The sequence below is a fragment of the Taudactylus pleione genome, unplaced genomic scaffold, assembly GCF_031769625.1.
Source record: "Taudactylus pleione unplaced genomic scaffold, aTauple2 ptg000162l, whole genome shotgun sequence".
In the NCBI taxonomy this organism is placed as follows: Eukaryota; Metazoa; Chordata; class Amphibia; order Anura; family Myobatrachidae; genus Taudactylus; species Taudactylus pleione.
The window spans coordinates 10,658,012-10,671,856 of NW_028284564.1; the positions used below are offsets into that span (position 1 = coordinate 10,658,012).

The 13,845-nt window shown below is 44.9% G+C and overlaps 1 protein-coding gene across 2 annotated transcripts in view; it reads left to right on the plus strand.

Moving 5' to 3' along the window:
* SLC27A6 (solute carrier family 27 member 6) overlaps positions 1-13,845 on the plus strand; it is a 112,374-nt gene that overhangs the window by 37,433 nt on the left and 61,096 nt on the right. For both annotated transcript variants that reach the window (XM_088475118.1, XM_088475117.1), the window contains 3 exons: positions 2,160-2,284; positions 9,975-10,169; positions 11,911-12,001. In XM_088475118.1, coding sequence (XP_088331244.1) covers positions 2,160-2,284; positions 9,975-10,169; positions 11,911-12,001 — 411 coding nt within the window. The remainder of the gene's footprint in view (positions 1-2,159; positions 2,285-9,974; positions 10,170-11,910; positions 12,002-13,845) is intronic.

The window sequence follows — 13,845 nt, forward strand, 5'->3', positions numbered from 1 at the left end:
TAAACACGATTGCATACACCATCGGAAAACATGGTTCTGTCAACCGTGATTCTTAGTAAGTATGAGTGTTTGATCTTGAAAAACTCTTCTGAATTCCAGCGAAGCCATTCATCTTTAAACTTGCCAAAACATAATTCTTATTAAATTTACCCCTTAGGGCCGTATTCAATTTGGAGATAAAAGCCATTTTTGGCAATTTGGAATTTAATTTGGGGATACGCGGAGACGCGCGCGATACTTTTTTGCACAGAAAAGCGGCGGAGGTGTTGAAAAGTCTGGCAACGGACTTTTCGCTCCCAATTGAATACGGGCCTTTGTGTGAATTCCGTGCTTGTCAGGACTTTCTTCTTTAGTCTTTAAGTCTCAACCCAAATTTAATGGATGTTGATACATTCACCGTGGAGTAAAGAAAAAAATATACAATCGTGTAATTCTGAGATTTATCAGATATGTTCTCTCATGCAAAAATGAAAAAAAAATGAAAAGAATAATAAGCACCAATGGTGATAAAACTTCAAACATGCTAATAGAAGTGTGCACCAGCAATTCCCAAGGTGCTAGTTACTCAAAATGATATTTACTGAGGTTTGCTCATCATATAAAAATGAATCCACTGTTCTGGAAATATTCCAGGCTGAGGGCACTGCAACCCTTCAGGAACTCCGGGTATACATTATTATATTTATTTATTCATTAAATAAATATAATAAGGTGTACCCGGAGCCGCACACAGGCGGAGAGTGTCTGGGGAAACATCAGCGAGTTACTGAAGTGTTGCAGCGCTTCCTCCTCCATGATTGAGAGAATCCTGGTGTCTTTAAGCCCACAATTTAAAAGGACAATGCTTCTTATAGCAAAACATGGAGTGTTTTTCTATTAAATGTATTACCCTTTTAAGTTTTAGATTAAAACACGCCAGAAGATTGGTACATAAATTCCTCACACCGAAGAACCATCCTTTCAACTACCCGTCGGCATACAACAGCGCAGTGCAATAACCTAAAGCTTTCTCATTATGATTCATCTGTCTATAAGACTGTCTTCCAGTCTCCAGTAGGCCACTGGCGGTTCTCTACCCATTATTTGTTCCCTGAAAAAATACTTTCCTTTTTTTAGAACTATGAAAGTGACATTATTTTTCAGTTGTTGCTGACCTAAACTTAACTTTCTTACATTTCAATTAAAGCTGGATAAAAAGATGAGTAGTATAGTACCTAGCAGTAGGTTTTATCATACCTCTTCTTTCAGTGAAGTCATTTCCAACAAAATTCCACTATACCTGCTACTTAGAAACTAAAATTGCAGGATAGAGAGTACTTAGTGGCCCACAGTCAAGGGTCCATGTCTAACTTTAATTTGTATGAGGGCAATGACTAAGAAGTAGTTATGGCTACCTGTGGCTATATTACTTCCTTGAAGGGTTAACTTGAATTTATTTTGCTGCAGTAGGAGCTAATACCTGTATCTGTATGCTTTAGTACAAGTATTGCACGGTGTACTATATACTATAGTATTAAATATGTTTGATCTATTACGTTCTCTTGTTTACTTACATTTTTACAGTAAATATTGTATAGATTTAATTGGAAAACAAAAATTATATTTGTTAAATGTCTACGTAATGCAATTATAATTGAAAAACTGAAAGAATACAAAGTTAGCCCCACAGTGCTGCACTTAGCGCATATTTCTTTTCGGGTCTGAGCAGAGCCCAAAAGATGTACATGATAATTAGCCTGTTATCGGGTGCAAACACTGGGTTAACACATAAGTCCGGGAACTTTTCCCGGTTTCTCTGTGTTAACTTCCGATAACAGATAATCTATGGGGCGAGAAAAAAGGGCTGTAATTGAACAGACCCGGGCGTTAAAGCCCGAGGCTACCACCTTTTTGCACCCTCGATAAATGATTGGGGCTAATTGAATTCCCCCCTGAATCTCTGGAATTTATGGCTAGCATCATAAATAGCTTGGGTTACTAGGTATGCCCTTTAGATATAAATTATAGGTGATGTTTTTTCTTTATCCAGCTTTATGTGTTTTCAAATTGCAACTAAATAAGCTATGCAATGTAACTGATTTGTTTATGACATAATACTAATATATAAAAAGATACAGCACTATCATTTGTGATGTTTTTTTTTTTAACATGACATTCAGGTGCAACATGTGTACTGAGGAAAAAGTTTTCAGCAAGCCAATTTTGGATCGATTGCAAAAAATGCAATGTTACAGTGTTTCAGTACATTGGAGAACTGTGTCGCTATCTATGTAAACAGCCAGTGGTAAGTCTAAAATGCTTTCACAAATTGTATATTTATTTTAACCTCTTTGTCAGTTTATGACTAAAGGGAATACAAGTACTGTACTAATATTATTATCATTGTTATATTAAAACAGTGTATGTTGTTTGTGATTTGGAGACTGATAAATGAATAACATATACTGAGAAAACATCTTTTTGAATTTGGGCCTTTGTTGACTTGGATGATCTCTGACAGAGGAGGTCACTGTGCCCTCTGACAGTGACTGTCACTGTGTATGCTCAGTGTGAAGACAGTCCTGTTATAATGGAAATGTTCAATTCTGTGGCACAGGATGTGCTGTATCTAACAAAACACACTGATACATCCATAGTCAAATGTGGCTGTGCATATATGACTTTTGGGCCACTTCGGGGGTCCAGTTTTTGTGGTTGAAGATGATTGCACATACAGGCTAATAGTGTTCATCTTCTGATAGATTTAGATTGAATCTTTTTTAAAATTTTGCTCATTTTGGGCCGAAACAATCTTTGGAGTCTTTCCCGTGCCTTTGCCAGCTGTACAGGCCGCTGGTGCTCCACGTTTGGAAATTAGATGTAGAAGTTGCAGAAAAGAGCTCAGTAACTTGCCTGGGCTATGCACCCGGAACATCAGCTGGAAATGGTTCAAGGGCTGCATCTAGCTGGCTTGGCTCAACCTGTCCCGTACATTGTGACTGGCTTCACTGCATGCCGAGCACCCAGCATGCCCTGCTTGCCTCCTTATCCGCTGTCGACAAACTCATCCAGGAGCTGGACAGGAATGTCGGTCTGTTGTCTGAGCTCCAGAAACTGGGTTGTCAACTACCCCAGTCTGTTCTTGTTATTTGAACATGTACAGTAGCTCAGTGGTTTTAACACTTTAAATAAGTAGCTTTAGCTTTTTATGGGTTTAGTTTTTGCTGGAGCAGCAAATCAAAAGTAGAAATCTGCACAGGGCATAATAATCACCTAATGTCTCTGTCTAGCATTTGTGCAGTCAGAGACAGAGGTAGGCCCAGGCCTCCTTCCACTTTTAGCTCTCTCTGGCTGCATGATGGACACTGTCTCTCTTCTTCCAGTTCTGTGTGAATGTTCCAGTCTGTACTGTACTGTCAGCACCCGGAACCCGCACAGCGATCTCTGACACCCTCTGGTGGGCAGAGATGAGAGAGAGACACATGAGGGACAGGAGGTACAGAGATGAGAAACACTGTGGGATGGAAGGGGTGGGCAGACATGAGAGACAGACTGGGAGGGTTGAACAGGAAGGACAGCAATGAGAGGGATACAGGGGAAGTGGAGAGATGACAAAGATACAGTGGGAGAGGGCAAAGATGAGAGAGACAGGAAGGAAATAGATGAGAGATAGATGGGGAATTTGGAACAGACGTGAGAGAATTTGGGAGTAGGGGCAGAGATGAGTGAGATGGTGGAGGGAGGACAGGGTTGAGAGATGGGTGGGGCAAAAGTGAGAGCAAGACAGACGGGGACAGGAGGGACCGAGATGAGGAACCAAGACCTATCTCTTGGACTGTAACTACATTGACTAGCCTTGTGAAAACTGAAAAGAAAATATTTCCATTAAGAATAGTGGTAAAGGCACAAGTATTATGTGGCGGTTCTTCTATCGGGATGTAGTCAGCTAATTGCCGACGCTGACATTTCCGACAAGGGAGTTAAGATAGGCGTCGAAATGCCAACGCCTATCTTAATCCCGACGCCAGAAAGCATACGGACGGATGCCCGAATAAGGTAAGTTCAGGGTGCCCGTCCTCTTAGCCGGGAGGAGGGGTTAGGGCAGTTAGCGGAGTTAGCGTTAGGTTTTTTGGGGGGAGGTTAGGGTTAGGCACCCCTAGGGGGGAGGGTTAGGGTCAGGCACTACTGGGGGGGGTTAGGTTTAGGCACTAATGGGGGAGGGATAGGTTTAGGCACGAAGGAGGGGGACTAACAGGGAGGGTTAGGGTGCGGGGTGGGGAGGGTTAGGGTTAGGCTACCAGAGGGGATGGTTAGGGTTGGGGGGGAGGGTAAGTATACTTACCCGACCCCTGTCGGGATACCAACCATCGGAATGCCTCTGTCGGTATTCTGACAGGAGACATCCCGACAGCCGGCATTACATACCAATCTATCCTGTTATCAGTACTTACTGCAGTCTTTTCACGAACAATAATATAAGTATCACAATGCACAAAGCGTCCTTCTAAAAACTTCATAAACCATTATCCGGAGATACAATCGAGCCTGTAAACTGAATGAAAGCATGCTGTAGCAAACTCAAAAATAATTGAATTCTTGCGATTTTAGTTTTAGTTAATAAAAATCGTATCTTAATTAATTAGGATCACTAAAACTGACAATAGACTTTTGTAGTTTCTTCAAAATAGGTAGGTGTTTGTGTCATATGTGCCAGCTGCTGTGGCTGAAAGCCCCTTTGTTGTTCACTGTCAGTAATATAAAATCCTCCAGTGTATCAGGCCCAGGAATGCTAACTCCCGCCCAGTGAGCTATGTTTTTCCCGTTACATGCTCTGGCTGCTATTTCATCTGGACATTTGTCTACAGCAGAGATGGGCAACAGCTCCTTCCTGCTTTATTGTCAGATTTATTTGTTGCAGCTTGTAACACTTGTTTAAACTGCCTGCTGATAGGGAATGGGATTGAAATGCCACCAGTTAAAATCCCAACAGCGGCTGTCCGACAGGATGAAAATCCCAACAGAGGCAGGTAAGTATGCTAACCACCCCTGCCCCCCCCCCCCCCCTAACCCATCCTTTGTGGTGCCTAACCCTAACCTCCCCCCGGAGGTGCCTAACCCCCCCTTACTGCTCCCTAAACCTAACCCTCCCGGGGGTGTCTAGCCCTAACCCTCCCCCCTAGGGGTGCCTAGCCCTATCCACCCCCTCAAAGCCTAATGCTAACTGCCCTAAACCTAAACCCCCGCGGTATTTTGACGCCTATCATAAATCCCTAGCCGGTATTCTGCTGTCGGGATTGTGACATAACTACATCCCGCTGACAGGCAGAGCTGGTTTTAAGACTCTATTAGGCCTCCTATGCAAGATACTGATTTGGGCTCCCTGCTTCCCCATCTTTCACCCCCCCAAAAAAAATAAAAATAAAACATTTCTTGAGCCACCCAGGGTCCAGCAGGGCCTACAGTAGGTAGACAGGACCCTAGGATTCCTAATGGATGAACTGGATCTGCTAATAGGTGTCTCTTTCTTTGATGAACTTCACTATTGCAGAGATTAAAGTTAAGGTGCCTACACACTTGGCGATGTGCTCTCGATCTGACATTGTGTCCGATTTCCCCTTGAACTCTCCCCAGCAGCTCCCCGGCAGTCGTGGGCACGACTTGGTGTTAAAACTGTCCAATGTGACAAACGATGTATCATGCCTCCTAACTATACCAGTGCATCGTGACTGCGATAGTCAGATCTTCCCTACAGCACTGTAGATCTGAAGATGCGATGTACGACCTGCGGGGACGCGCATCGGCATCGTGATCGTGAGTGGACACTCACGATTTGGGCATATTTTACACGATTTGTCATCACGATGCGTCGGAATAGGCCAAATCGTGTAAAATATCGCTAGGTGTGTAGCACCTTTAATGTGCGCCCCTTTTAAAATATATCTGGTTGCCTATCACAGAATAGCAGGAATATATATTAATTTGTAGGATTTGTTTATAAAAATGTGTATATACTAAGCTAAAGCTTCAGCATTCACAGATGTAAAGAAACATTGTAACAGGGACATTATTCTATCAATTACAATTTTGTTTCTTAAAAAAAAAAAACATCACTTAAGACATCAATACACATGCTTTTACTGGCATCATTTTCTCTCGTTAAAGTAGGTAAAGGGTTATGGAAATGCAATCTATTGATTCAAATTACCCCATATCTACTAACATCTCCTCTTGTGGTCAGCAGCATTTGCTTTGCAGCCCACACTACCTGCTATATTTACTTACATTTACAATTGGGGTCAGTAAAGTATCCTTCATTGACCCCTATGATCAATAAGTAGCAACCAATAAGTAATAAGTCTACAAATGTGATGAACAATGCTGAGAATGTGTAATACTGGAGCAAATAATCACAGGTTTGGCTCTGTGTGTTTATCAGATAGCAACCACTACCTTTTCATGAATCTATGTGCTAGTGAACTTTTCAACTTTACTTATTACAACCAGGGCCATCAAAAGCAATGATGGGCCTGGGTACAGGGGGGCGTGGCTAAATCAGTGTGGTGTGGCTATGCCCTTCCCAGTGACTTGTGGTGAGGTCAATGGCTGGGGAGGCACACATGTATAAAAACACAATTTATATATCAAAACTCTGGAGCATGACAGGGAGTATGATAGGGGAGCGAGTATGACAGGGGAGGCTCTGCCTACCCTGACTGCACGTCCCTGGCCCTTCCCCTTCAATTCTTTTAAAAATACTATGTGCGGCGGCATGTGCTGGGAAAATGGGCGGATTTGTCCCCCTCAACCAAGGGGGAAGATCCAAATGGGGAGGAGCGATCAGTGTGATCGCCCCCCTTCCTTCACCCCTCCATAACACTTGCAGGGAGAGAGAGGAGACTGCTGTAGCCCAGAGGCAGCAGGCTCTCTGGAGCCTCTATAGCCTAGCACACAGCAGCATTTGCTGTGGAGAAAGTCTGCTGATGCTGAGCAGAAGCACTCTCTCCCTGCCCGATGTGCAACTTACCTGGGCCCCTCCAGCAGCCCAGGTAAGTAGTACTCACTTCTCCATCCTCTCGGCACCCCTGTGTACATCCCAGCTTCCACTTTTTAAACATGCCCCAAGCAGAGTGCACTGCCAAGTAACAGAGCCTTGGAGATATGCTGACTAGCAGGAATATGTGGAGAACATAGAACCGTGGATCATCAGTGTGGAATTCAAAATCTTACATCTAGATGTGTAGCAAGTAAACAATTCCAAGAACAGGACAAGAGCAGGAGCAGGCAGACCAACCAAGAAAGTCTGCAAACAAGTCTGAGACCAAAATTGCAAGCAAAACAGTCCATAAGGAAAAGGTCATTGACACATGCTGGCCAGCATAGATAATGCTAGAGCAGTGCAAGAAAGAAAATAAAGTTGCAGTTGCATGCCAGGGTGTCCAGCTGAAGATGGGACCTCTGTGGTTACTCACTGAAGACCTGCACCAAGGAGAGGGGATAGTAGTGGTTTAGCAACTATATAGAAACTGCTCAGTTATTTCCTGCCCACCCATTTGTACCCCTTTCACATCGCAACTGACGGGTCGCACACGAGATTTGTACACACACAGATTCCAGGTGCGACCCACCGAAGAGCCCTTTCAGACTGGCGGCCCGACAAGCCATCGCTGCTGAGCCGGCACTTGGAGATGAGATCATTAGTAGTGCAGTTGGTGATCTTGCATTGTGGGGCCGTTCTTTCTGCACCACCATACTATGTCTGTCTTTCTTTCTTCTATTAGTTAGTTCAGTTATACTGTATATTAAATAGTTTAATTAGTTTCAAAATAAATAAAGCTGACCTTCCTTTCCCCTTCTACAAGTCTCTGTCTCGTTATTTCATTATGATTATGGTTCAGTAGCGTAACTATAAATTTTGCTCTCCCATGCCAAAAAAGTTTCAGACGACCCCCCCATGCCCAAAGATCAAACACACCCAAAGACGACGTTTAAGGTGTGTGGTTACATGATACAGCAACGTGCCTTACACATTATGACACACTAAGTAATGCCACTTATAACACAGTGTGCCACACCGGAATGCCACTTACAACACATTTTGCCACACAGCAATGCCCCTTACACATGCCACACAATAATGCCACGTATAACACATAATGACATACAGTAAAGCCCTTATAACAAATTTATGCCATGCTGTAATGCCCCTATTTCACATTATGCCACACTGTAATGCCACATACAACGCATTATGCCACACAGAAATGCCACATACAACACATTATGCCACACAGTAATGCCCCTTACACATTATGCCACACAGTAATGTCCCTAATAGCACATTGTGCACACAGTAATGCCAAATACACAGTATGCCAAACAGTAATGCCCATTACATCCCACCCTGACAGATCTACTTCACCAACCCTCCTCTCTGCTCCTGCCAGTCTGTCACCTCAGCTCAAGACAGGTTGCACAGTTTTTATGTCCGTGTAGAACCAGATTATTGGGAACATAGTTATAAACTGTAAACTGTGTGTATCAAGTTAGTGCCCCTTATACAGTGCCCCCTGTAGTTGTGCCCCAAAATGCAATGCCCCCTATACTACTGCCCCTTATGCAATGCCCCCGTAATAGTGCCCCTTATGCAATGCCCCCTGTAGTAGTGCCCATTATGCAGGGCCCCCTGTAATTGTGCCCATTAAAGTAGTGCCCCTGTAGTTGTGCCCATATGCAGTGCCCCTTGTAATTGTGCCCCTTCAAGTAGTGCCCCTTCTAGTAGTGCCCATATGCAGTGCCCCTTGTAGTTGTGCCCCTTCAAGTAGTGCCCCTTCTAGTAGTGCCCCCTGTAGTTGTGCCCATTTTAGTAGTGCCCCCTGTAGTTGTGCCCTGTAGTTGCCCCCTGTAGTGAGCCCCCAGTAGTGAGCCCCCTGTGGTTGCCCCAGTAGTGAGCCCCCTGTGGTTGCCCCCTGTAGTGAGCCCCTGTAGTTGTCCCCAGTAGTGAGCCCGATGTAGTTGCCCCCAGTAGTGAGCCCCCTGTAGTTGCACCTAGTTGATCCCAATAGTGAGCCCCCTGTAGTTGCCCCCAGCAGTGATCCCCCTGTAGTTTCCCCCACTAGTGAGCCCCCTGTAGTTGTCCCCAGTAGTTAGCCCCCTGTAGTTGCTCTCCCCCCCGCGCGCACACAACACACACACAAAGAAAAAATAAAAACACTTACCTTTATCCCCGCTCCAGTGCTGCTGCCGTCCATACCCCGGTGTCCGCTCCTCGGCACTATGGGAGTGACGTCATGACGTCACTCCCATAGTGCTCTGCGGGACCCGGAAGACGGAGCTCACTCCTGAGCTCCGTCCCCGGCGTCCGCTCCTCGGCACTATGGGAGTGACGTCCTGACATCACTCCCATAGTGCCCTGCGGGACCCGGAAGACGGAGGGAGCTCCGTCCTCCGGCTGCCGCCGGGGGTTTGAATAGGAGCCGGGCGCCCGCTGGTAACACACTCAGCGGGCGCCCGGCAGATGGGGGGTGCGACCGCACCCTCCGTAGTCACGGGAGTTCCGCAACTGAGTGGCGTAACTACTGCCCCCGTCGCCCCCAAGCTACCCAGCGCCTCCAAGCCACCGCGGGGGCTGCGGGGGCAGTAGTTACGCCACTGTTATGGTTGATATTTGACCCTGCACTGTTAGGAGGGAACACTCATCAGGCGATGGGGAGTTTAGTGCCAATGGGGCTTCTTGAGCCTGGATCATGCTATGCTCCTTGGGGATACTGGTATATTTTTGATGTTGAGAGGGTTTGCAGAGTTTACTAGACCTTTTATAGGAGACAAAATGATTGTAAACTTTACATATACTAACAACAGACATATCTACTGCATTTTATTTGCTCTATTATGACTAGTCCCCAGCATAAATAATTTGTGCTAATCTGATTCTGTATAATTTTCATGGGATATAATATTACCCTCTGTTTTCTATGCTGTTTGTCATATTTATGCAGAGAGAAGGTGAAAAGGATCACAAGGTGCGCATGGCTGTTGGGAATGGCGTTCGCAGTGATGTGTGGAGAGAGTTCATCACAAGGTTTGGGGATATAAAGATGTGTGAGCTGTACGGTGCCACTGAAGGGAACATTTGTTTCATGAACCACACTGGAAAAATTGGATCTGTTGGCCGCAGCAATTTATTTTACAAGGTAATGTACAGTACTACATTTTCATTGGAGTACGTTTTAAATAATTTGGTATTAGCTGATAGCAGCATTTGTGAATATGCTGCTAACGGTCTGAAGTGATAAAGGTATTCTCATTTTCCTCATTTAATCTTGTACAATATTTTGATATTGTTGTATTTGTTGTTAACATTTTCTTTTCCTATTTGGATAAAGACGCTAAAATTATTGAAAGGCTAGTTCAGTGGACAAAAATGCCTTATTAATGCGAGAGGTCATAGGAGATGGCCAGAGCGGTTCAAGCTGACAAAAGGCCTCAGTAACTCATATAGCCATGCGTTACAGCAGTGGTATGCAGATAAACCTCTCTGAATGCATAGCACATTGCACATTGATGTGGATGGACTACAACAGCAGAAGACCACACTGGGTTCCACTCCTGACAGCTAAGAACAGCAACCTGAAGCTCCCATTGGCACTGATCACCAAAACTGGACACTTAACAATTGGAGAAAAAGTTGCCTGGTGTGGTGAATATTAAATTCTGCTGCGATGTGCAGATGGTAGAGTCAGAATTTGGCATGAGCCAACCCATGGATCCACCTTGCCTTGTGGTGATATAATGTTGTGTGGAATGTATTCTTGACACGTACTTGGCCCCGTAATACTAATTTACCATTGCTGAAATGCCGCAATGTACCTGAGTGTTGTTGCATCCCTTTATGGTCACATTCTACTCATCTAAAGGCTACTTGCAGGAAGATCACGCTTAATGTCACACAGCCCATGTAATTACAAGCTGGTTCCACAAACATAACTATGGGTGTGAGGCATCAAGCATAGCATTTTGTATGCGATGCATCCCACCACTGATTGCATGCATACCGGTGTGTAGTGACGCCGTATGCATGCAGATTTAAGCCCTCCCGATAAGAGCTGTTCCTTGCGGTGTGGGAACTGCCAGGCTAATGACCCGGGAGTCCTTCTGTGCATGTGCGAGTCGCAGAGGATCCTGGGAGGGATCCTATCAGAGTTATACTCTGGGGTAAGAAACCCAAAGACTTGTATTAGGAGCATTGCTTAATAGAGAGCCTGGCCCCGAAATGTAGAGTGAGGCCATGGGTGCCCGAAGTGCCCATGGAGAAGTGTGTGTGTTTCATGGGCCGATCGTCCTGAATTAGGACTCCTGATCGCTCCCCACTGGGTCTGAGATATGGTGACTGTGGAGGCCATTAGAGTACAATTAACTCATTGAGCAGGATGTATCAACACTAAAAATACAGTCAAACCTCAGAATATGCAGGTTTTGGAGGTTTGACCTCAATCACCGTATGTACCAAGCTCTGGAAATCTTTGTTCCCACTAAGGCAACGCCCCTAATAGAAGCCTATGGGCTTCTTATTGGACAATTGTTCTAATGCCCCCTCCCCCTCGATCCGCAACACTGAATCCAATAAAGCCTCTTTGAGATGTGGTGGAATGGAAGATTTGCAGCATGAATGTGCAGCTTACTTATCTGCAGTAACTGCATGATGCCATCATGTCACCATGGACTAGAATCTCTAAGGAACGTTTCCAGCACCGTGTTGAAGTCATGCCATGAAAAATGGAGGCTCTGCTGGGAGCAAAAAGAGGGTTCCTACCAAGTACATAATAATGTAGCCATGGAGTGTATATGTAGATTTCCTCTATATACACTGTAAATTATATTTAGTCAAAGATTTAAAGAATGTTAGTAATAATATATGATCTATTTTGTTTCCAGCTTTTGTTTCCTTTTGACTTGATAAAATATGACATTCAAAAAGATGAACCAATAAAAAATAAAGAAGGCTGGTGTGAAAAAGTCAAAAAAGGTAAATTGTGCTAATTCCTGAATATTACTTCATGTTCTTGTGTCTACATTTTACTATAAGTTTCTAAAATGTGCATGATGAAGTTAAAACAAATATATAAAATATATATACGTGTGTGTATATGTGTGTATATATATTGTGACACAGTTAGGTTAGGGGGTCCCTCTCCTGGGTAGAGGACTCCTTCCTTACACACACACACAGCAGCAGGGAAGCAGCACACCAGTCTGGATGCAAGTACAAGCTGGTCGGTGCCAGTCTTTATTGTACAATGTCAGAAATAACACAAAGAAAACATAAACGTAAATCCTAGCCCTGTCGGGGCACTAACTTCACAGGTAGTTCCCTCACTACCAGAACCTGGCAGGGCCTAATGCCTTCGCCAGCAACAAAGCACAGCACAGTACTCACAGATAGGTTTTCCAAGTGTCTCTGAGCAAACTCCCTGCCTGCTCTCCCAGGTGAGACAATCAGCCCTCAACACACTAGGCTTATATTGGCCACTCTCAGGTGGAAACCTTAACAAGCCTGTTACCAGGCTAAGAGAACCAAAACCTGGAGTGGCTGTGGGTGGAGCCCTCCCTCTCCTCTCACCCACAACCCCCAGGTCCCAAACTGGCTTTTCAAAAAGCCGAAACTCAAGCCTGCTATACTGCAGACTTTCTCCTGGGGATTTTAAACACATAGGACAGGAATCTGGGATAAATGTCCCTGCCACAGACCACTTTACCAGTGATCCTATCACATATCCCCCCCTTTGTTTCGACCTATGGGGCGGAACAACTGAAGCCCCCAAACAATGAACGCGTGAAAACGCGTCTGCTTTAAACAACAGGCCCCCTGGCCTGTGTTCCACTGAAAATGTAAAAGTTTGTAACGCCCACTTTATGGCCAACGCCTCCTTCTCCACTGTGGCACCGGGTAGGCATCGAATTTTGAAACACTGTTCAACTTTCGGAAGTCATTGCAGAAACGCACACTCCCGTTGGGCTTTGGAATCAACACAATGGGACTTGACCATTCACTATGTGATACTTCAATAACCCCTAACTCTAGCATATTTTTAATTTCTTTCGACACCGATGCTCTTGGTGCTTCTGGTAACCTATAGGGCTTTAGATTAACTTTAACCCCTGGGTCAGTGATGATGTCATGTTTAACGACCGAGGTTTTCCCAGGTACGTCAGAGAACAGCACCCTATTTCTGACCAGAAACTCCTTGACCTCTCGTTGTTGAATTGCCGACAGGGTTTTTGCCACTGTCACTTCGGGAACTAAGGGCCCTGGACTTACTGGAGGGGCTCGGACGGCCGACAGTACCGTTCTATCTTTCCAGGGCTTTAACAGATTTATATGGTATATCTGTTCCGGCTTTCTTTTCCCCGGCTGGTAAACTTTGTAATTGACCAGTCCCACTCTTTCTAAGATTTCAAAGGGCCTTGCCATTTAGCCAAAAGTTTGTTTTCCACAGTGGGAACCAACACTACCACTCTGTCCCCAGGAGCAAAGCTGTGTAACCGAGCATTGCGGTTGTATACCCTCTGCTGTGCCTGTTGAGCCTGTTTCAGGTGCTCTTTCACTATCGGCACCTCTATAATAGGCAATGGAACTAGTGGTCCCTTAAAACGTGGTCTGGGAGCATGATACTGACACTCAGGGCAGGATGCGCAAAAGTCAGATACCTCTTTATGAAGCCCGGGCCAGAAAAACCTCTGCATTATTCGCTCAGTGGTTTTCTCTACCCCTAGATGACCTGCCGTTCTACGACCATGGGCCAGATACAACACTGTTCTTCTGTAGGCTTTGGGAACTATTAGTTGTTCCACAACATCTTCCCCCTTCTT